General features: G+C 40.8%; 1 protein-coding gene across 1 annotated transcript in view; it reads right to left on the bottom strand.

Moving 5' to 3' along the window:
• LOC126414230 (uncharacterized) overlaps positions 1–25,075 on the bottom strand; it is a 171,171-nt gene that overhangs the window by 8,907 nt on the left and 137,189 nt on the right. The window contains exons 4-5 of the mRNA XM_050083332.1: positions 22,483–22,667; positions 1,638–1,737 (exon numbers count right to left, since the gene is read on the bottom strand). Coding sequence (XP_049939289.1) covers positions 1,638–1,737; positions 22,483–22,667 — 285 coding nt within the window. The remainder of the gene's footprint in view (positions 1–1,637; positions 1,738–22,482; positions 22,668–25,075) is intronic.

The following is a 25,075-nucleotide window of genomic DNA, read 5'->3' as shown; positions in this document are numbered from 1 at the left end:
ATGCCTTAGTAAGTTACAAAATATAGCCAATGGCAGTAATCTCTGTTGTAGGACCTAATGATAACATAATCAGCTATCAGAAACATAGAGTTTAGGTTGACATTTTGGAAATATGAGATTAGTTTTCTGCACTAAATGTTTACAAGGTGTGATGTACATAAACCTGTCGAAATTTTTAGATAGTTTCTGATAATGATGCTATGACTCAGTAAATTATTAGTAATATTTTAATTACTTTTTAAGTGAATCGACAGTAATACATTTAATTATGTTACGCAAAGAACCACTGTGAGCAAATTCATCACGTGAGTAACTGAATAGAGTATAAAATTAAGTTTCGTTATTTTACTATGAACTGCGTCATATGAATAAGAATAATAACGATAAACGTTATTGATATGGTGCTTACATTGACGTATAACAGCATGATCAGTGCGAAGTTCGACGAAAGAGTAACTTGATCGCTGGAATGAGCTTTTAGATAACCTCAGCTACTAACCAAAGATACTTGCAGTTACAGTCCTGTCCAAAACCAATTCATTTCAGCGAAAGTAAGATTCAGTGACAACCACATATGTAGAAAACAACTGAAAAATAGTTTTGAGCTTGCTACAGGAATTTCACAAGCGAATATTTTCCTTTTTCCTTTAACTTTCAACAACCCGTCCAGCTCTCATGAGTTTAGAATGAAGGAGGTTAAACAAAATCCATTACGATCACTACACAATGATTAGTTCAGGCTACCATGAGCCAGTAAAAACCTTAATACAGAACGATGATGGATGTTTCCATTCATGATGCGTTGTCTTTCACTGCACAGTCAACTACACAAGAGTTGCCTATGCTGGCTCCTGTCAGATATCTGGAATGCGAATTATATTGCTAGGATTCAGTGTAAGCTATCACGCATTTGCGCATGAACTCCATTACTCAACGTTACGCTTAAGCAAATCCCCTAGTTGTCGTCGTTCCTTAATTAACACCAAACGGTGAGTAACACTTTCTGAAATCAACCTCTATCGAATGTGGCTACTTTAACAGGATGTCTTAACATTACACTACTGTGATTTGCATCATAGGAAACATTCGATTAACTGTTCTTGGAAAGTACGCCAACAGAATTTCAAAAATAGACCACAACGTAATGCACATTGCCTCCCATGTAGTGTCTGCCAGTGGTGTTGGGTAAGCATTTCGTGACGTTTCCGCGCTAAGTAAACGAACCTGTAACAGGGAGTGGTGGTTTTTGGGATATTCTGTATTTATTCTACCAAAGCTCTGTGGTAGCGGTCCTACATTGACGAGCGATACTCAAATATCGGTCGAACGAAGGTTTTATAAGCTTCCTCACTGCTAAGTTCTTACCAAACTGCTTAAGATCGAATGAAAAATCGACTATCCATTTTATATAATCCGCTTGCACATTACTTGATGTTGTAGTCGACGAATTATAACTTTTAACTTAAGTAGATTTCTTGGAAGAGGTTAATTCATCTCGTTATTTGGTGTCCTTTCGTTGCACAATAGCGAGCAGTCAACGCGTGACGGAGATGCAGCGGAAAAGTATCGCTTAACTATATTAACAGCCACTGATGACCGAGAAATACCTAGTAACAAAAATTATGAAAGTTACTCACCACAGCACTCACAAATATGCAGGCACACAGATCAACCATATTGACGAAAAGGAGGATTGAAATTGACTCGCTCATTATGTTCTGCAAGAGGAGTACAGACCTGTAACAATATTTGAAATAGCTTCATTCTGTATTAATACAAACACAGGAGTTACATTTCTGCTACCGTCAGATGCAATGAATTTTACACACAATGAAATAAAAAAGAGAGCTTGGTATGTTAGTTTCTATACATATGTGATGTGACAGTGTGCTATAAACAATGAACGTCCTACTACTAAAGGCTACAACAGTGATGGCTGCAATAGCATGTGTGCAATTTATTGACTGTCGTTTCTTCCAAACACCTCACCATCGCTCACAAGCTAAGTTAATTAAGATGTCGACATATTTCAGGCCAAACTGAAAGCTACAGTCGGAGATGAAAAAGTGCAGGATCTATAATTTCACCCACAGTTATACCGAACGAATATTTCTTACGTGATATTTATTGAAACATTTAGCATTTAGCAGTGCAGGAAAGGTAAACGGAAATCGGTTTTTACATTTTGCACTTAAGAGGACGGGGTGACCACTACACTTTAGACGAAAGTTCTTACGCGTGCCGAATACTAGTCATTTGCCAGTCAAGTTAACTGCGAATATGAACCCTGACTACATTCCCTGCATGCAGTTTGTAAATGGTACAATTAAACTGCACATAAGTGTAGATTAACGTTCACAAGTTTGCATGACTTATCTTCGTACTCATAACTGTAGCTGATAACTGATTAAACAGATATTACGGAGAATATGGATGACTATAGACTATTCAAGCACCATACTCATGTTATACCGATTAAAACTACCTGATTTTGGGTAATGTGCTGTGATCCACATACCAACTTACTGAACACGCAATGGATTCATGTTTGCTAATTATCATCAGCAGCATTGCAGTGTACTATCTGGTCCACTTCTGGCTTCATATATGCATACGGTGCACGTATATTTTGGTGTACCCATGATATCACAAGTCATGCCCCATTCCGTGATGTCATCATGTCAATTCTCTCTCCAAATCCACGCCACACGTAAGTCAGAGGGACCACACACACACACACACACACACACACACACACACACACACACACATTTATATCTCCCAGTCACAGCCCAGTATTTTATCAGCCTTTAAAGCAAAACAGCCAGTCAGTATTTACCCTCTGAGCTGCCATCTCAGCAACGTTCAAAAGCATCCAATCAACCTGAATTTTGTAAATTAACCCCATGCACGAAAGTAAAAGAAAGGAGTGTATGACTTTTACAAACAAATTAAAATATTGACAGTACTGGTGTAACTTACGGTTTTTTCACATGTAAAATGTCTGTATTACTTTTCAATTTGCAGTATTTTTAGCTTTAAAACGTCTGTATTATTTATCAGGTTTCATCAGCATAATGTTTAAATCAATGTTATTTCACTGTCTAACGAAAAATATGTAAGTATATTGCCAACACTTGTGTAACTAATATTATTTCGAAATTCAATATGTATGGTGAAATATAATTGTGTGATACCTCTGAAGTAACTTACAGGTTAAAGTGAACTGCAAAATGAACAAATTTTGACCTTTTTACCACACCCAGTGCGAGGCACAATACAGCGCCAAATTAAATTTTTTCCGCTTCTGAATTATTTGTGTTATTATTCTACGACTCCAGACTACATATGTTAAATAAAATAACTGGAAAAGTGCTATTACTGTACTACTTCCAGGCTAAGCTAGACCTGGCACCTTAAACATGACAGTGGCGCCTCAAATTCTGTGCCACAATGCCTTTTTCAAGTGGAAATGTCTGTATTATTCTTTTGTAACAGTAAAGAATACACATGGCAAAAATTACATGCTAAACATGCAATGCAGTATTATTTGACAGTCACTGGTGGTACAAAAACGAACTTACCAAGAACCACTGTAGGGGGCAGACAAAAATACATAAAAAACAAAATGAATATGGTTTATTGGCTTTTCTTATTAGTTTTGATCTTGAACCGACCTGTTGTCATGTTCCACTGGTGTACAAAAACACTAACTTTCAAGGAAGGCTGCAACAGCTTATCGAAACTATAGTGCCAAGCCAGTCTAAATGAGTTTACACACGTCCATAATCAACTACTGAATAATACTGCATTTACACACTGAAGTCACATTTTATGACAATTTACCGGAACAAACCGTACTAAAATTTGTGTATTATGATGAAACCGTCAGTTTGTTGTATCACTAAACTGCATATTTTTGTAGTATACAGGTTTCACTTCGAAATACATCCCATATGACACAAAAATCCTGCTTACATCAATGATAAAAAGGCAATGATGGACAATATTCCACACAGATATCTGACCACAAACGAAAATTCGATATTTGCACCAAATTAGAGTTGTCTGTATTATTTATCAAGAATACGTAAACATTTCTTGTAAAATAGTACAAAGCGCTAGCGACACTACTGCTGTGCCTTAACCCTCCAACAGCAGGCGCTTTTTCCAGCGTCCCTGTATAAAGTCACTGACAATTTTTCTCGATACTTCTTTATAAATTACATGAAATAAATGCAAAAAAAAGAACGGAATTCATAAGTGATTTTTAGTTGTCATTCGACATACATAATCTGAGAAATCCGATAATTTCCTTCAATGTTATAAACACAGGAGACATGTAGTGATAATTTTTTGTTGAAGTAAGATTATCGCACAAGCTCCTGAAAAACGGTTGCAACATTGTTTGGAAGTGAAGAGATATGTGTAAGAGTGTGGGCGAGACTTGAAAACATGTGAAATGTGATTCAAGATGTTCCAAAGCAACAGAAAAGATTACACAGAAAAATAGCGACTTCCCGTGTTCCAGAGCAACAGAGAAAGATTCGACGGAAAATTAGCTACTTTCACTGTACAAACAGAAAACGAACTATATCTGACATGAATACAGCAGGCACCATGGGAAACAGCGAAAAGAACTGAATGCAAATATGAACATCACCTGCAGTTGAAGGGTGATTTCTTTTATAGTTGGAAGAAAATACATAACGCTTTTATCTCCTGATCTTATTTACAGTGAAGCTGCACTTTGCACCGAGAGAATTTTGATCATAGTACTACACTTCATAGAAACCAGAAGTTGTATTATTTATAAAAATAGGTAAAACTTTGTTCTTTGCCTTTACAAAATACTCATGACGATGCTAATCTTATACGATAAGTGCTCTTGTCAAAGAAAATTGTTCGATCTTTGTACCATGCTTTATAAAAACCAAACATTTACTAAAATACATAATACTTTGTTCTATAAAAGTAAAAACACAAGAGCAACTAGTGATCCAACTTATAGATTATGGTACACTGTCACTGTCACTGTCACACAACAGAAATTAAATGTCCTATGATGAAGTAACATAATGAACATGAATTTAATACACAATCAAACTGATGAAAAACGATTGTTGTCATTATTTCACCTAAACACTTTCTTTCAGTCTTTCAAAATGATCCAAACATTATAACAAATCCAGGCTATGGCAAATATTTTATGTTGCAGTACAGAACTTTTTCACCTTCTGCTAATGACGATAATGTGAACTGTTACAGATAAGCCTGAAACGCATTGTTATAAATGGTCGCATACAACTCCAGTTACTGATAAGGATCAAGCGAAATTATAACACATTGTTCCATACATTTCAAGTTTCAGATAAGCATCAAATGAAATTGTATCAAATTGTGTTGTGCATCTCAAATTACAGATAAGCAGCATATTCAAAAGCAATTTTTCTTAAGTTGATTGGATGATGATCTTTGATAGCATAAATGTGAATATTACTGGGACTAATAAGGGTCAGTTGACAAGGTGATTTCTATTACCTGGTCATGGTTATCACCATCCTACAAACAGATGGTGGCTACTATCAAAATCATGACATCGTGATTGCCATTACCCCAAGCCCTAGTGCATGCTATTGTTGAAATAGGTACCAAATGATTTGATGACTGGCATTATCCCTGTCATTGTGACAATCATTAGCCAGAATGCTTAGTGGGTGCTTTTGGGGGTTTAGGGTCAGCTGACATTGTGATTTCCTCTATCCCAATAACACAATTATTAATGTAAGAACATCACAGATTCTATTGAGGGTAGTTGGGGTTAGTTGACATGGTGACTGCCATTACACTGATGATTATGATTACTATTACCCTGCATGCACCGAACGAGGTAGCGCAGTGGTTAGCAAACTAGACTCATATTTGGGAGGATGCGAATTCAAACTTGCGTCTGGCCATCGTCGTTTAGGTTTTCCTTGATTTCCTTAATTGTTTCAGCCAAATGCCAGGATGGTTTCTTTGAAAAGGCATGGCCAATTTCCTTCCCCATCCTTCCCTAATCTGGTGGGAGCAATGACCTCACTGTTTGGTCCCTGCCTCCAAACTAACCAACTCTGGACACATGGTATTATTCAACAACTGAAAAATAATGTGCTTAAACTCCTTTATAAAATACTGTCCAGTTTGATACAGTTTAGTTAGTTGCCTATGCGCAATGGAATATACAAGTTCATTGTTTGGGGCAATGTGTTACAATTTCGACTGATGTTTATCTGTAATTGGAGACATAAGGGGTAATTTCTTGCAATTTTATCTGTAACTGGTGACATATGAGGCAATTTGCTACACGTTCAGTTGATGATGATCTGTAGCTGCGGACACATGGGGCAGTTTGTTGCAGTTTAGTGGAGGTAGTTGCGACAGTGCAAAAAATGCCCCATGTTACCGAATATGTATTGAATTTAAATGTTAAAAACTACTGTGCATGGAGCTATTTCATTGGTCAGGTAGTCTCCACTGTGTGACAGTAGAAGTTGTCACTGTCAGAAAGATAGCAAATTTTTTTCTGCAAAATAAAATTTGTACCCACTTATGCTTGGCTGATTTTGAAAAAGTAGGCAACTGAGGGTAAATGAAAGCATAGCAATTACACAAACTCTTGGAATCACTATAATGAAAAGCATTTAAAAGTGGGTAGTTGAAACTATGGCTATCCTTATTTCGTGTCTATGAAATGTGTATAAAGTTCATAATTTAAAACTGATATTAAGTAAGTTATTTCATCAATGTGGCCTGTATGACCCACTGCAAGGGGACCATGGAATTGTTCCTTTCAAAAATTGTAACTACATAAGTTAAGAAATGTAGATAACTGAGAAATTGTACTGGAAAAAGTAATGAGAATGAACTAGCTAATCTTAAGAGCATTTCACCTGTAAAGAAGCCTGTTTTTAAATAAAAACAGGCTTCTTTACAGGTTTCAGAGGTATGAGCACTGATTTTTCAACAGAATTCTGAATAAGACTGAAATAGATTTTACAGTAGAATAGACTGCCTTGTTGGAAAAAGGACTTAAACACAATGTAGTTCCTAACCTGTCAGATAAAATGTAGTAGAAAATATTATTGTAAATCTTAAAATACGCCTTGACAGCGTCAAAGTAGAGTCTTCTCGACAAACGAGAGAAGCTCATGATCTATGTAGTGCTTTTGCGAAACTTGCAGCTAATAATTCCTGCCAATGTGTTTGTGATAAGAAATTGATTAAAAAATATTAAAGTCAACCTAAAAGAAAACAATGCCTTATAACACAGTCTGATTAAGGGAATGGTGGAATCATTGCTCAAAACGAATACGTGTCTAAAACACTACAATTTTTTGAGGAGAATAATGTTTCGGAACTAGAAGAGGATCCAAAAGTCATGACACAAAAAGAAATTAGGCTAGCCGATAACAGCGCTACGCATGTGCTCAAATCATTAAAAAAAAAGCAGCTTTAATATAATCCACAGACCCCTAAATTGCGTTCCTGGTTTAAAGTACATAAAAGTCATCATCCGATACGTCGAACTGTAAACAGTATGAACAGGGCATATCATAAGTTAACAAGGTTTCTTCAGGATGAAATAAAAAAATCCTTTGTTTTTCGAAATTATTGTTCTGTCATCGACAATCAAAATTTAGTCAGCAAAATCACAGATCTGTAGTGCAACCAGGATACTAAATTGTTTTCATTAGACTTCAGAAACCTATATATTAACGTACCTGTTCAAACAACCATTGACATAGTCAAAAAAACTCACCTACGTTTAAAAAAGATATTTCTGATGAGCAAATAACTGACCTAATTTGTTTGCTATCAGTAGTAGTAAAATACAACTATTTTGTTGTCAGTAATTATGCCATTAGCATGACTGCCAGGCAGTGGATAACCCACTGGCTGGCATCTCGGCCGATATTTTCATTAATTCGATGGAAGAGCAATTCTTGAATAATTTTTCAGCTGCTGGTCGTGGTATTACTATTGGCAACGACAGACTTCCTTTCAGTGTTTTTCGAAACGCGACTAATACCAATCAAATTGTGACCGCTAGTTCAGAGCATCCTCATTCCCACGACAAAGCATTTTTTCTTTCAGACATTCATGGTGCAGTCTCTATACCTTTGTCACCTGACAGGCTTAATGAAGATACGAGCATAATAAAAAATATTGCAGTTAATAATGGCTATGATCCCACGTTAGAAGATCTGCAAAGTTGAAGCTGACGCTAAAGTGATCACTTTAGGCAGCAGTGCTTTTCTGTAAGCCTAACACAGGGCTCTATTGTACTTAATCTGCGTGACTACCGTGTAATTTCAGATAGACATTAAGCTTTCGTCGTATTTTTTTTTTAAGTTGATTATTGTTTCTTTCAATTATTTTTGTTATAATGTTTCAAATGGGCATGTGCTACTGTCCGCGGCTGATAGGCGTACGGTATTCGTGGCAGCAATGTAAGCCACTGGGCCGATAAATCTGATGTGGTTCCCAGCTGGGTGTACGTGACAAAGGCTACAACGTTTTGTTTTACTTTGGAGTTATGACTATTGCTTTTTAGCAATGTAATTTTACATAGGTAACCTTTGTGCGTCCATAAAATTGTCGTCTTCGTTAATGTGGTTTTGTCTTACCCAATTTTCTACGTATTATTTTATAGGGTTTAGCAACTGTTCATTCTGTTGAAGACACCTCTAGTAGGTGGCGAAACCTAGGTCAATGTACCTAACGTTTATGTGCAACTGGTTGGCTGTTTAATCTTATACTGAAACGAGCATACGGTTGATGAAAACAGCCATGTTCGAAATTGCATGGCGAAGTTACTATCAAATGTGTCCAGACAGAAACAAAGCGCTGTTATTCTTTCATTGGCTGACTAAGGAGCAAAATTCATGCCGCTCACAATTCGACACAAGGTACCGATCGATCTTGGAAGCTAGCCTCAACTTGAAGAGCCAAGTGGCAGACACTCGAGCACCCACCATATACACGATGTTTATTTTAACGGAAGACTTTGAAATATCTCAAATACGTTTGTCTCGGAGGGCGAAACCCAATGACACCACACTCGACCCACAATCCTACCCTGCATGTGGGTGGCGAGGGGCAACTTTGAAATCTTCAGCTGGAATCCCCGATTTTTATTGTACTTTGCGATTCGACGGCAAAATCTGCATATGTTTTGTCTGAAGCACATTTTCTTCGTCTCGCCAGAGATGACGCTGTAATAGGCGTAGAAATGTGTACACGATCGTAATTTAAAACAAGCTTTCCAATGGCCCTTGAATATCCAGTGGCACGTGTTTGACCCTACTTCCATGCTGTGAGGGTGGGACAAGCCAGTACTTCTAATTGGAAACCCCATTGGCAACGTTGTATTCTTCCAACATATCGAATAGGAGACTACACTCGATGCGCCACAGTGGTCGTGACTCGAGTCGAAGGCTACTCTACTTTTACAATCAGAGTAAATGTTCAAATGCAGCACTTCCAACCCCTTTACACTTAGATACCCGCTTTTCAAATGACCATACACAGGACAGAAGCATATCTGCGGGAATGTCAGCACCGACGTTTATGATACGGTCGACTACGTCTTCACGGCCTGTTAGCAATTGCTGGTACACCATATCTCTTAAATATCCCCACAGGATGTAATCCAGTGATGTCAAATCCGATGACCTAGCGGCCCAATTAACAGGGCCACCTCTGCCAATCCACCGACAGTGTAAACAGGGTGTAGTATCTTCCGTGCTTCAACTGCGTAATGCGCTGGGCAGCCCTCATCCTGCAGTAGTACCCGTAGTTCCTATTCCAAAAACGTTCGATATTTGAGTCCATTCAACGTACCGGCGATAACATACAACCAATGAGTTTGTTTCTCATGTGAATCGACCAAGGACGTTGATGGTCCTTGGGGATTATCTGCACTCCAATAACGAATGCTATGCCGATTACCGCTACCACGGTTTGTGAACGTAGATTAATCGGAAAACAGTTTCTCGACAAAGAACGTGCTGGTCGTCTGCATTTATTAACGTGCCCACTCAGAACACTACCTAGGTATGAAAATCGCCACCATGAAGTTCTTGATGCAGTGACACATTGTATGAATCATACTTACGACGATGCAGTATTGTGAAAATACTATCTACGGGCATACCGGAATTGTGATGTAATTCCCGGTCGCTTATCCGTGGGTTATTTCCACTGCCACTAGTACAGATATTTCATTAGCTTATTGTGTAACACGCCTGGTTCGTTTCCTTTTGCCGGTCTGTGTGCTGCCATCAGGCATAAAGGCGTTCACAACCTTGTAGAAGAACGAAAGGGAGCGAAATTTCGCTGGAAAACGCTTGGCATACAAGGCAATAGCAACCTTAGTATTTCTCCTACAATCTCCGTAAATGAAGATCATTGAAAGTATTTCATCTGTTGTTGCCACATTCATCGCCCACTTGCACCTGTGTTCTCTTATTGATAGGTAGGTATGCAAGCAATAAACACTGTAACGTTTAGAGCCGCTATCTGTTCTATCTCTCCACGATACGTGAGACCCACTTGCAGTATACTGCCTGTTACGATACGTCGTAGTTTGCTACATGGCCTTGGTTCTACCTTCGCAGCAAGGAGGTGGGGTCCCATGTGCCATTGGATGCTCAAGAGCCATTGAGTACCATGTCGTAAAACTTGATTGTGCGCCAATTTCTGTTCCTCCGGTTACAGTGCCATCTGTGACGAAACGAAGAAAATGCTTCAGACGAGATGCATATAGTTTCTGCCGTAGTATCGTAATCTGCTACAATAAAAACCGAGCGTTCCCATAATAGAATTCAAAGTTCCCCTCCACCCCACCCCACCCATCCCACGCACAGGGTAGGGTGGCGAATCAATGTGTAACCCCCTCCGACACAAAGAAACTGAAATTATAACTTTTTTTTAGATGTGTAGTTTTCAAGATATATCAGTGTCTTCATTTAAAGTAAACACCCTGTAGTCCTGATAGCACCCCATACGAATATCACATCTTCTATGAAACTTCCTGGCAGATTAAAACTGTGTGCCCGACCGAGACTCGACCTCGGGACCTTTGCCTTTCGCGGGCAAGTGCTCCACCATCTGACCTACCGAAGCGCGACTCACGCCCGGTACTCACAGCTTTACTTCTGCCAGTACCTCGTATCCTACCTTTCAAACTTTACAGAAGCTCTCCTGCGAACCTTGCAGAACTAGCGCTCCTGAAAGAAAGGATATTGCGGAGACATGGCTTAGCCACAGCCTGGGGGATGTTTCCAGAATGAGATTTTCACTCTGCAGCGGAGTGTGCGCTGATATGAAACTTCCGGGCAGATGAAAACTTTCTTTCAGGAGTGCTAGTTCTGCAAGGTTCGCAGGAGAGCTTCTGTAAAGTTTGGAAGGTAGGAGACGAGGTACTGGCAAAAGTAAAGCTGTGAGTACCGGGCGTGAGTCGTGCTTCGGTAGCTCAGATGGCAGAGCACTTGCCCACGAAAGGCAAAGGTCCCGAGTTCGAGTCTCGGTCGGGCACACAGTTTTAATCTGCCAGGAAGTTTCATATCAGCGCACACTCCGCTGCAGAGTGAAAATCTCATTCTGGATCACATCTTCTGTTCTTTAATAAAGGGGTTGAAGTGTTGACGATTTCTGTCGGATTACGAAATGCTACAGGCAGTTACATATTTCTTCACGCAGCTAAAACACTGTGTTTTGCCAAGCCGGTATCTTAGAGTGGTGTTTCGGTTGGATTATTGTCTCAATACTCAGGACGACTTTGTCCGGTTGGCATACCGAATCAGGAATGAATAGCCTTCAAATGCAATTTTTTTTATCGATCCTGATACATAACAGATACTGAACATGATGTAAGAGGAAGGCAAGACAAAGAATAAAACAATGAAGCATTTAAATAAAGGAAATTAGGATTGACAGATGTGCGGGATACGCGAATGGTTCTATCTGAAGCAGATTGGAATGTAGATTTATCAACTAACGATGCAACAACGTCTAGCAAGAATAGCGAAACTCACTCCTGTATGAAAAGCAAATACAGAATTCTTCACGTATGCACCAGATGTTGCAAGAATAAGAATACTCGGTTTTACGAATATGTGCTGGCAGAATGGTTATATGCCTGAAGAATTGGATATCCCCAGATATGTTCAATTTATAAGAATGGAAACAGACATGATTATTAAACCTACAGAACTATTAACCTTCTATACTCATGTTATAAACTAGACACTACAAATATAACAAACCGGCTGTCACCAAGCGTTAATACTACACTGACTTAGCAAATGTCATTGGATAGGGACCTAATATTGCGAGCGGCCTCCTCTGGCGATGTGATCTGCAGTGAGACGCCGTGGAAGTGAGTCTACAAGTCCCTGGTCCTCCTCTGGAAGCAGCTGACACCAAATTGCTTGCAGAACGGCAGCCGGTTCTGGTCTGTTCGTGGGCGCAGGATCCATGGCACGACTCTAGATTCCATGACATCCCATGTATGCTGGCTGGGGTTCAAATATGGGCTCCAGGGTGGCCATCTCAGTTTTTGAACCTCCCTTGCATGTTCCTGGAACTATCCCCGGGAGACGTGGGAGCGATGGGGCGGCGCATTATTATCTGCTACACCGCTGAAATGTCAGCGTGTTGGACGGCTAAAAATGGGTGGAGATGGTTCCCGAGCAGCTCAACATACCGTGGACCATTCATAGTGGCTTCCGTAACAACTAGGGGACCCAGTCCATACCAGAAAAATGTACTTCAGACCATAACAGAGACACCACCGCCTTGGACCATAGACTGTGGCAGGTGGGATCCATCGATACATGTGGTCTGCGCCACTCACGGTGCATCTCATCGATGTGGTGCAGTTGAAATCGTTATTCGTCCGATCGTATCACTTTGTGCCATTGTTTCAGCGTCCATTCTGCTCATTGGCGGCAAATCCAAGTCCGATGACCTCGCCGTGTGCGGCGCTGGCTTTCATACCACATGGAACCTACGTGTATAGCACGTCCTGTGTTAGATCGAGCCGTGATTTGTTGCATTCCCGGCCTTCTGTAACTACTGACGATCTATCTCGGATGGTGACATCGGATCACTGAAGATAGCTCGACGGCCTAGTTCGTCTGTTTTTGACTGTGACACCCTCAATCAGCCATTCACTATACACCCTGGACTTCGCTGAACATGTGAGGTCGAAATCAAAATTCCCATCCGTCGGGAACTGACGGCCTTAACCCGTTCTAACGGCATGAGTTCACGACGACGTTGCATTTTACGCAGGTCTCTTGCACAACTACTTCTCCGAAGGTCTCCTACACAACTGCAGCTGACACAGGGGGCGTGTGGTGCGCCATCTGTACCTCTCCATTCCCTCACACTTGTGCTACACATCAGTGTACCACACTGCCAGGTAAGTAGAAGGATTTCACAAAGGAAGGTCGTGTTTCGACTATATCTGCATTATGACGCTAGTAACAGAAACATTTGTGAATTCAATTTGCCATCTTTCTTGCTTTCATTGACTGCGAAAAGACATTTGATAACGCAGATCGTAACAAACTTTGAAGAATTTTAAGAAACAGAGGAAACGTATCTTCTACGAACTGCAGAGGGTTTGCTTATGAATAACAAAATACAAATATAAATACAAACAGAATTACGAAGACAAAACCAGTGGTAATTTTAGGACAACAGCTCTTGCAAGTTAAGATCTAAACTGAAAAGTAGACCATAAAACAAGTTAATACATTTAAATATCTAGCGTGAGATATTATGTACTGCGCAAATTTGGAAATACAAAATAGGTTAGATCTATTTTACATCTATGTGGAAGTATCCACAGAATGTTGTGAATGAGAATCCACAGAGATACGATACTCACATTCTACGCTGTTATCGTCAAACCTGCTCTGCTCCATGAATGTGGAAACTGGACTCTGAAGAAGAGAGATGGAAAGAGAATAGAAACATCTCAAATGAACTTCCTTAGATACGTAACTAGATACACTGTAATGGATAAAAAGAATAAAAAGAGAAAAGGTGGTATGTGAGCTGAATATAATATTCGAAACATAACTGGCATGTTAAAACAAAATCAGTTGCACGGAAAGAACACAGTAACCGTAAGCCAGATGCAAGAATTATTAAAACAGACAATATCAACCACGAGACAAAAGACGTTTAGGAAGATAAATGAAGAAGGAGCTTGACACACTTTGAAGGAGTCTAGCCCTGATGCGGCATTCCAGGCCGTGTTTTATACCGTAATAAATGAGACATGCTGTGGTAGCTTTGTGGGGCGGTAGTACCCCACTCTACAAGTGACAGGTCGTCAATCCATACGGACTGGGAGTATGGGCAAGAGATGAGAAAAGACTACTTATCCTTGACCTACAACAGAGAAGATTTGTTTCCAAAACGCATAAATTTTAGTATTAATAAGTAATGTTTTAATGATTAAGAAGCAAATCTGATACAAATAGAGATTATACGCACACTAATGTCTCTATAATTACAACCTGACTTATTAAAATTGACCTGCAAGGGTTGACTAAAGATTTAATTTATTGTTACGACCTGACTGGCAGACTTAATTAGCAACCACTAAAGTAAGACACTATCTAGGGGATCTCATACTAGTCTTCTTGCAAACAACATATGTGCTCTATGAGTGGTTATTTCATTTAAGTAAAGATGACTTGTAGCTCAACTTTGTTTCATGAAACGTTTATATCCAGCCTACTACTGCCATTCCGCCAGAGAACACGTATAGGTCAATCACCTTAAGTTTAATTTTGAATTGGTCGATTACTTGAACTGAAAAAACATGGTAACAATTAACAGTGCATTGTTTTTGCGAGTGTTATGGTGCTCGAAAGACTACAGTCAGATTTGATGAACGATACTTCAATTAATGAGTACATATTGTATCTCATAAAAGGTTGATTGCAACGAAGCATTTTGATTTGGATTAATAAAGGAGGTACCACGACTTTACTGTGGAATTGTAGTAGCAAAACACACTCTTTAAATCGCATGTTTGGAGCTATGGCCTATGTAGAAGAAATAAGAACAGCTTTCGAAGAGAGGAGTTAAGCAAGCGTCCACCCGATTATGTAGGGAATAAACTAATGCATTTTCCTAGATTCTGTGTTTGTAGTTTATTTGTTGTAGTTCTCTACATTCAGGTTTGTATGCAAAGGTATAATTTTCGTTCATGATCGGAAATCTGTGAGGAATATTGTCCATAATCATTTTGAAGTAATCGTTGTTTATACATCGTATTTGCGAAATTCGAAGTTTAGCTGCATATTACGAAAGTATGGTATGTAAGTGGTACAACACATTAAAAATATCACCCAAACACTCCCTTTTTAGTACGTTTTACTGTGTTAAAGTGTCAGAAAATTTGACGTTAGTCGATGAACATGGCGTTATGTACTAGTTGGCTATGGACTTTACAAAGTTCTTTTAGAGAAACTTGGCACCGTAGCTCCAACTAGTACATGTCGCGGCCTAATCGAAAGTGTCAGCTATTACAGCAGCACCTACTTAGGGTGTTATTTGTAGCCACATGTCTTACTAGTGTTACGCCCGCAGCTCGTGGTCCCGCGGTAGCGTTCCCGCTTCCTGAGCACGGAGTCCCGGTTTCGATTCCCGGCGGAGTCAGGGATATTCACCTGGCTCAAGATGACTGGGTGTTGTTGTGTCGTCTTCATCATCATCATTCATCACCATCTCGGTCGGAGGAAGGCAATGGCAAACCACCTCCACCAGGACGTTGTGTAGTACGGCGGTGCGGGTCTCCCGCATCGTCCCCTACGCTCTGTTACGGAGTATGGGACTTCATCACCTTCATTTCTACTATTATAGAACAATAATAGAAACAATTTTGGCACTTAATTTGAGCGTCTACATCATATTTTGGGCGTCAAGTGTATCTTAACTCATAAGAAGCACAGTAATTTCACTCTTCCCGTAGCTGACACATTACTTTAGCTAACATGTATTTTGAGCAGCTATTGAACATCAACACAAAATGCTGGATGCTCCACTGAGTCTTGTACTATGTGTGGTAGAAACATCGAAGGCTGGTCGTTGTCCACTGCAGCTTTTACTGTAACTTACATCAGTGGTGTAGCATGTTTTTTAAAAGACATTTTGGATGTGGAAACATTGTGAGTGTTGCCATTATCTTCACATATCTGTCTTTCAACGTGGAAATAACTACGACATAAACATTGTGAACTTCTGATAAGGCTTAGGTATTTTTGATAATTAATAAAAACATTTTTGACGTGTAAATACTGTTTGTTACACTAGTATTGTCAATAACGTTATATGTGTTTTTGATAGACATCTAATTCGTAGACATGAAATTGACATAAACGTCTTGTGTCTGCTTACGTATTTTTGGTAAATAACACAGATATTTTAGGTGTGTAAATGCTGTAATTTACACCGTACAGAAATTCTTTATATTGATATTTCATTGGCTAACATTTGTTTAAAAAGATATTGTATAGCCCACACAACTGTGATTATAGTTTTATGTGAGGACATTTTCTATTGTAAAATAGGGGTATAATCTTTTTTTGCTAGTAATCTCAGTACCATATCTGTCTCCACACGAAATTAAGTCATCTTCTTCCTAGTTCAGATATCTGAATTGATTATTTTAGTCCCAAAAAGTATATGTTTCGAATGAAGATATGTTTATCAAGAAGTTAAGACTTCGATGTAAACGGCAGGGTATCAGTCGCAGTTGTTACGCGAATAACAAGACTAAGTCATCCAAGAGCCCAAAGCCACTATTTCTAGCGGAGTATCTATAATATATGCATTAATGAGCAGTGTACTTTTCAATTTCCAGGCCGTACTGTAGATTTATAAGCGAACTACAAGGAAGAGAATGTGCTTTGTCAATACTTTCTGCACCTAAAGAGTAATTGGATATAAATTATTGTTGTGATACGTCAGACTCTATGGTGATGAGTCAGTATCTATATCTGTTGGTGTTTAAAGTAATAAAACTGGCGAAACGGATTACAGCCAACTGATTAAAACTTCCGTCATAGGACAGGACAGAAGATTGCAAAAAAAAGTTTAAAAAGTCGACAAGTGCAGCACTTTATATATCAGTGAAATCAACTACATTGCCGGGCCGTCTCTGAAGTCTATGAATTCCCTACATATCTTCTGAATGACCGTTCTCCTCACAGTTTATTTATCAGTCTGAAAAACTGGCATCGTTAACGATTATGTTAAATTTTAAAACACTTGAGATATGCGTATTGTTGCAGTTGGTAGCTCTTGTTATTGTTTTACAAACCTTGCTTATATGAAGGCATCCCACTTAAAGATTAACAAAATTTAAGGTAAAAAGTTTCCTAATATGTCTATAATTCAGTGAGGACACCTAGAACTGTCTTTAGTTCTAAGCATCTACTTTTATTGTTCATGTTCCTTATTCAAGAGTCTTGGAAATTCTGATATAGGACGTCATTGTTGCATCCACCGTGTTACAACCTATATGCATGCTTAATGCTGTTGAACTCGTCTCTAAACTGTTACTTCGCCGGAGGTGTCTATGAAACTAGCCTTCCCACTGCTACACTGAGGTATGAGGTTCCTTCAGAACGAAGTAGTATACAGGTTGTTAAGTCTCATGCTCCGTAGGAGTCAAGACTGTCTTTGGCCTTGACATTTACACTGCACAGGTGTTTAACAAGATAAGTCGTAGGCAGCCACAACCTGCGTCGATTTGAGTAAAATAATTTTGGGTCTTAAACTATGTCAATATAAAACAGTTCATGGCAAATAACTTCTACATTTTGAGGATCGTCTGCTCCTTATACTTATTTCGGTTTTAAGGTCAAAATTTCGCGATGCCATTGAAGATTTCGATGTAAGGGTTCCTATCAAGGGATGAGAACCAATAACATTGACATGACGTACCCTCCGCCATGACTGTGCAACGGTTAGCGAAGAATATGTACTATCTCAACAAAAGTACGAAGACATCTGTTAGTAGACATTAATATGAGGTGTGTTTACCAGTCTTCTTTATTGCGACTTAGACTCTGCCGAGGACACTTATAATGAGGTGTCTAAACACGTGTCGAAGAACAGCAGCTCATTCTTCCTTAAGAGCCAAAGCACAGAAAATAGTAATTCTGAACGACGGGAATGAAGTCGACGTACTAACTCTCCCCAAGCTGTTCCGTCGGTTTTACGTCGGGACTCCGAGCAGGTTTGACTATTTTAGGAATAATATTGTCCACAAACCACTGATTCATAAATGCTACTTTATCAAACTGATAGAGTCATCATCTCCGCATTGTTTCCATAATATAGGGAGTACAAACTGCTGCAAACACTGTTAATGTCCTACCGCATTCATCTTTCCCTTCTACGCAATAAGGAAGACACATTCCAACCATGAAAAGCACGCCACCTCTACTGTTGACATTATACATGGTGGGAGGTAGCATTATTCAAGCCTTCACCAAATCCAGATTGCCATAGGGTGTAGCGCGGTTAATCGCTCCACATCACTTGTTTTCAGTCATCGACTTCCCAGCGCCATCGTTCTTCGCACCACCCCACGCGCAGCTTGGAAATGAATACTGAAACGTGTAGCGTATGACGAGCAGACATGCAGTCTGCCTGATCTTGGTTTAGCTGCAAATGTTCTTTCACGTTTCCATTTTACAGTCACATCAGCGACAGTCGGGCTTTAGAGGGTTGAAATGTCCCAGATGGATTTGTTACTCAAGTGACATTCAATAACTTGTCCTTGTAACATGTCATGGGCGCTCTTCACAGATACATTCTGCGGTTACTGATTCTCTTCTGACATCGCAATACACGACGGTTCATGAAAACTGACAGGTCCGCCTCTAACGGCGCCGTAGATTCCACGGATCCTAAAATTCTGAGGGTTTTCACCCAGACTCAAGTTCATTTCAGCTGATGACAGCTTTGGTTTGCACACCTTTTGTGTCGCTCACTTTACAGCAGTCAACAATTCGTTGGACTTAGCTGGCTGAGCAGATTCTGTTTTTATGCGCCTCGTGCAGATATCAGTTAGTGATCCTGTCGTAATGATGATGTGGCGTCCTGGATTGTTGAAACAGAGCTTGTTGCGAAATGGTGGTCATACCACCGTATTGGCGCCTGACGGGTGAGTTGATACTGAAGTAGGTGCAGGCAGCACTCTGCACAGATTGCCCCGTAATCAGGCGGAGACCTGAACTTTTTCTATGGAAGATACTCATCTAGGCTTCCATGGATCCTGAGGTAGTGACTGATGGCAATATCACTGCTGGTAACTACGTGGACGATATGGACTACCTGCACCCATGCGTTACATCTTCCACCAGTATAACCATACGAGTCAGAAGACCAGAATGGTGTTACAATGGTTTTAGGGAGCAAGACAGTGAAATAACACTGATGTCTTAGCCACAAACTTCACCTGCTGTGAACACGCTGTAACACAATTGCCATGCTGTTGGGTGCCATCGGCACGTCCACAAACGGGAGACCATAATTTACCAGCCGGCCGGGGTGGCCGAGCGGTTCTAGGCGCTACAGTCAGGAACCGCGCGACCGCTACGGTCGCAGGTTCGAATCCTGCCTCGGGCATGGATGTGTGTGATGTCCTTAAGTTACTTAGGTTTATGTAGTTCTAAGTTCTAGGAGACTGATGACCTCAGAAGTTAAGTCCCATAGTGCTCAGAGCCATTTGAACCATTTACCAGAATTTCGTGACGTATGTATAAACATGTAGGGCGACATAACTCCTGAAACCTATCAGCCAGGCAGAATCGCTGTGGATTGCATCCCATTGACGCATCGACATGCTATTAAGCACGTGGGCATTTTGTTTTGGTTCATTTGGTGTTGCACTTTTCGCGTAGATGGAATATTTCTGAGCTCAAACGTTCAGTTAGAGGATGAGAGACTTCAGGTTTATGATACCATGTGAAAAGCTCCATATATCTCGGAACGTTATTGTACTATGTCCTGATGCATAGTGAAGTGACGTACAGTCTGAAAGATTTCGGGTACCTTCGTTATGTTCTTAAGAGACACAGTGTGCAAATCAATTTAAACAGACCAGTCGATGGACGGGCGGTGACAGTATCCCATTGTTTTCCTTTCAGAATGATTTAGCAAGATCCTAGATTTGTTGCACATAATTGTAATTATGAGTTTAGCGATTTACGTTAAGCATTGGAGCTGTGTGTGCGATTACACAAGATGTTACAAACCACAAATGAATTCCAGAACACTGAAATTTGTCAGGCAGTGAAGCAATCGACTATCGTCCATAAATTAAAAGGTAGGAGACTGCAATGGCCTGGGCATATGGCTAGAACGGAAAGCAACAGAATTCCTAAGAATACATTTGAGGGCACTCTCCAAGCAACAAGTCCGGTGGATGCCTGTCTTGGTGCTGTACTGGTAGAGTCTGTTGGCAGAGGCAAGTCAGAGACGGTGTTGGCAGCTTGCTCCTTTCTCCACCTCATCTGTTGACAGGAGACGTTTCGTATGACACTTCAGCGACTATTGTTTCCAGGATCGCGTGTCCACCGCCGGCAAGGGGCTGGGGTCATAACTTACGGTCGTGAGACCGATGTCTGGAATTGATGCCCCTGGTATGAAGACAGTTGTGGTGGTGGAGAGCGCCGTGTCCTTCAAGGGTGTCTTTTGTTGTCGACGGCTGAGCTCGTGTTTGCGTGAGGCTGCAGCATGGGCGCGGCGTCTATGTGCATTGGCCACTTACTTAAGCAGTAACGCGGTCATCGACTCTGTCTGCACCGGTTCCACGCGTGGCACCCGGGCAAGGTGGCACTGTAGGCAGTCAGCTCCGACTGGCCTTCCTGTCCATAGCCGGAACATGTCCTCGGTTGTCCTTAATAAATAGTGATGGCTCAACAACTGCAGATGGACGAGTACCACGGCTTGTGTTTGCGTAGTTCGATACGCACATGTCAGACGCCATTAAGAACGTGAGCGCACAGTGTTCACACACATACTAGCGTGGTCCTAGGTTGCCGTGCTGACGCTACCGTCAGCAAGGCGAAAGCACTAGCCCTTGGTGAAACGTCCATTAGACTGACACAAGCCTCTTCATTCTTCATCTTGAAGCAGACTGTACTGGAAATTATAGACAGGTGGATGCCTATCAGTTCCTGGAGATGGACATGCATGTCGTCCATCAACACCCGATTTCATAAGCCTTCGGACGCGCTTAAGATTTTTGGAACATGAGTTTCATGATCGCCTGGCGGTAAGAGAATGCCGCGTGTAGTCAGAGTTCTAAGTCAGAATAACGATCGCAATACCACACAGAAGCGAATAAGCAAACACTTGTGCGGAGCGCTACTCGGCTCGCCGTGGGTCGGGGGCGTGTAGCGTCTGAAGGGCGACTGAGGGCACGGGCCAGACTCACACTTCCACATGTTGTCAATGTGTCAACCACCTGCAATCGTTCACCCGTGATATATATTCACGTAGAGCAGAAACATTTTGCTTGAATGTCTCTTGGCGGTGTCGGCGGATAAATACGGTACTGCAGTGACTTTGTGTTCCGAATTACGATGCTATGTTCCTTCGGACATGCTCGACACCGGGCAAACGACTTTCAAGTAAAATGTCTTCCCTGTACAGAAATATACATAATGGATGTACGAGTAGAGATTGCAGACACATGGTAGAGTACGTACAGAAGTTTAGGTCTGGCCGTCAGTCGTGCACGGGTAGCCAAATGGTAAGGCGACCCCTAGCGACAAGCAAGAAATCCGGTTTCGAGTCCCTACCCGGCACACGTCTTTATTGTCTTCGTTCAGTTATATAGCTGATTGTTGTCCATATTCACAACTGCGAATAATTTCATAACGGCTGTGGTCGGAGCAGAGCGTGTTTCTTCGGACATGCATGCATGTAGTACAATTATACCACAATTCTGTGCTTCCGCAACAGAAATGTGAAAACGAGTTCACAATCGTAGATGGCGGTATGCATCGCACGAAAAATAGCGATTAGACTTACACTTTGGGTTACGGCATCGAGAGAAACATTGGGATGGAGGAAATCAGACCTTAACAAAGTTGTTTAACTTTCCGTCCTTCTGAAGTCCTTTATGTGTGTTTACAATTTACAGATTTAGTGATGAATGTACTGAAGTTTCAGTCAACGGCCGATAGCGATACGACCCATGACGACAACTGAAATTTGCTCTGCAGATCAATAGAGCACCTTATCCTGACGGATGATTTATAAAAGCTGTATCAGATATAGTTTTCTAACTTTACAGCATAATTCCGAGATTAAGTGCAAAGGTGGTATCTGAACGTGTGAATGAATGAAAAAAAAATGTATTTGAAGTATCCAAAATCCATTATTGCTTACCTGATTATTACCTGATGATGCTGAATGTTCTTCACCAACAGTAGACACATCTCTTCATCTGACACGTCCTCTGACGTAGTGATGTTAGTCGAATCTCCTTTTCTTTGAAAGGTCAGTTCTGCATTTTCTTTAATGTTAATTCTCCACTCTTGATCTTCGTGTTGTTCATCCTTCACTTTTACTTTCTGCAGAAGTGCGATGTTCTCATTCAGAACTTGCAGCTCAGCAGCAACCATAAGCATCGCATGGACGAAGAAACTGTCTATGCAAAACGAAGACTGAGCGGCTACTAGCACGCTGAAAGATTGAACACCATACAATATTTCGTATGTGGGTGACAGATAAAAGTTTCCTGGAAACCAGATGGGCATAGGGAACAGGCGGTGTGATTCGGGCGAACCATCGTCGGAACTGATGAAAGCATTAGCAAGTAGTGGTGAGGAGACCAGAAAAACGATTGCTAACCAAAACGCTACCTGCAAAAACCCATTTGGTGTATGTATATGTCTGAGAAAGATACAATGTGACATAGGAAGAAATATTATATATCAGCTCTGATCTGAAACAGATGGAAATAAGACTTGAGACATACCTGATATCGATATTATTTAACCTATATTGTAAAATTTTGAAACGTGCGCCAGCTCCTGCCGACATCTGATTAAAGCAGTCAGAGACCGTGTTGCTGCATCGCTCCGCAGTGGTGTTCGCCACGAGCCGATAGCAGGCACATGAAAATAAAGGGGAGGGTGTTTACTCCACACGGCAGAGGCAGAGAGAGGGAATCTTGCTCACCTGGTCTTGTCCCTTACACTGCCTGGTGTGCAAGAGTGCTGGGGGGCCATGCATTACAGTGAACTGGTTCTACCGCCTACATGTCGAGTTGTCGTGCACCTTGAGGACCAGTGTTATTGAGTACTTTCGTCCGGCAGCGTGTAGCGTCGATTGCACTGAATATTTCTGACAGACAAGATTTAAACGTGGCTGCAGGTTTCTGAGGCATATTCACTGGTGATTTACGGCCATCTCGTCTGTGCAGCATGAGCGGTGTTGGATATGTCCAGCCTTCGTGTGTTGATATGAGTCAGTACATGTTGTTGTGTCGGAGACACGTTTTCATTGTACATTCGCTTTGGGAATATTGGAAGTATTTCTGTTGAACATCGTTTCACGTCGATCTTCTTATGGTGAAACCAGTTTGTATTCTCGTTAATTTCAAGAAGCTTGTTAACGTAAAGTACGAGCCAAATAGGCATTGATGTTACATAAACTGGCAGTATTTGTTCATTGGAATTATTACAGCAAGTGTACGGCCAAGACAAGCTTAATTAGTAACTATTCTTGGCACATATTTCATGTTTTAATGTACTTTAGTGCCTATATTTATTATGTACTCAAGCGTGTGGCACGCATGTAACTTGCATTTCTGCATGTTGTATTCAAGTGACTCATTGGCGCCAGTGCCCTTCGTAACTTGTAAGGCACAAGCACCACCTGTACGGAGCTGGGATTACTTGGTGTGTTGATTGCTACAGAGTAGCTGACAATGTATTGTTATTTCTTCTGAAACCTGTCTAGCAATCTTGGTAGCAGCCAAGTGTTTAAGGTTATAATTAAAGTGAGTTACTTTCATTAATTTTAACACTAATTTGTTAATTGTAATTTTTTAGTTCAAGCTGTATACTTAATAATCAAGATCCCTAAATTATTTATTTATTTAATTTCAGCTGCTTGTTGGTTCAGATTGCTGTGATTAGACTGTATTAAATTAACTTGAATTTCTCTTTTAAAGGATTGTGCCAAATCTCCTTTGCGCTTTGCAGAGACCTCTTGAGAATAAAAGCAATTATTGTATTTATGTCAGCTGGTGCTATTCAGTTCCATGCAGTTTCCACCGTGGTAGATATTCTTCACCTTAACAAATTTCGTTGACTGAAAAGCTCCACTTGTTTCACACCATATAAAACAATAGCATTTTTCTTAGATTTTACTGGTGCATTTGCTTCGCATTTGTGAGTCATACCTGCATGTATTGATACAATCGGTGTGACTGCTTTTCGTAAGAGCTCCGGACGACCTCGTTAATTTTGTCGTTACGGTAGAGCCTCCTGGTGTCTGACAGCAGCTCGAGCAGTTGTTTCATTGTGTCGCCTTTGTAAATGAAGAACGCTGCCTGTAAACAGATAAAACTTTTCTTCGAAAAGTTGCCCTTGTAAGTCAGGTGCGTCTTATACTCGAAATCAATGTAAAAGTGTCCAGTGTTTGATTTAAAATCCCTGCCAGGATTAAAAATGGTCACATATGCGATGCCGCGGGAAACCTATCTCTGTCTGCCAACATTCGATTCAGCTGGTAGCAGCAGTGCACCGATGCGATGAACATGAGTTGCGGGGTTTCATAAACTTGCTAACAGCCCACCCCATCATCACAAACCCAGAATGCTGTCTATCCTACGATGTGTCGTTGCAGCCTAGGATGGCAGTGAACTGCCGACCGATGTGGCCGAGCGGTTCTAGGCGCTTCAGTTTGGAACCGCGCGACCGCTACTGTCGCAGGTTCGAATCCTGCCTTCGGCATAGATGTGTGTGATGTC

Source organism: Schistocerca serialis, chromosome 1 (genome assembly GCF_023864345.2).
Source record: "Schistocerca serialis cubense isolate TAMUIC-IGC-003099 chromosome 1, iqSchSeri2.2, whole genome shotgun sequence".
Lineage (NCBI taxonomy): Eukaryota > Metazoa > Arthropoda > Insecta > Orthoptera > Acrididae > Schistocerca > Schistocerca serialis.
The sequence above is the reverse complement of the archived record's forward strand: the minus strand, read 5'-3'. Positions and strand labels throughout refer to the sequence as shown.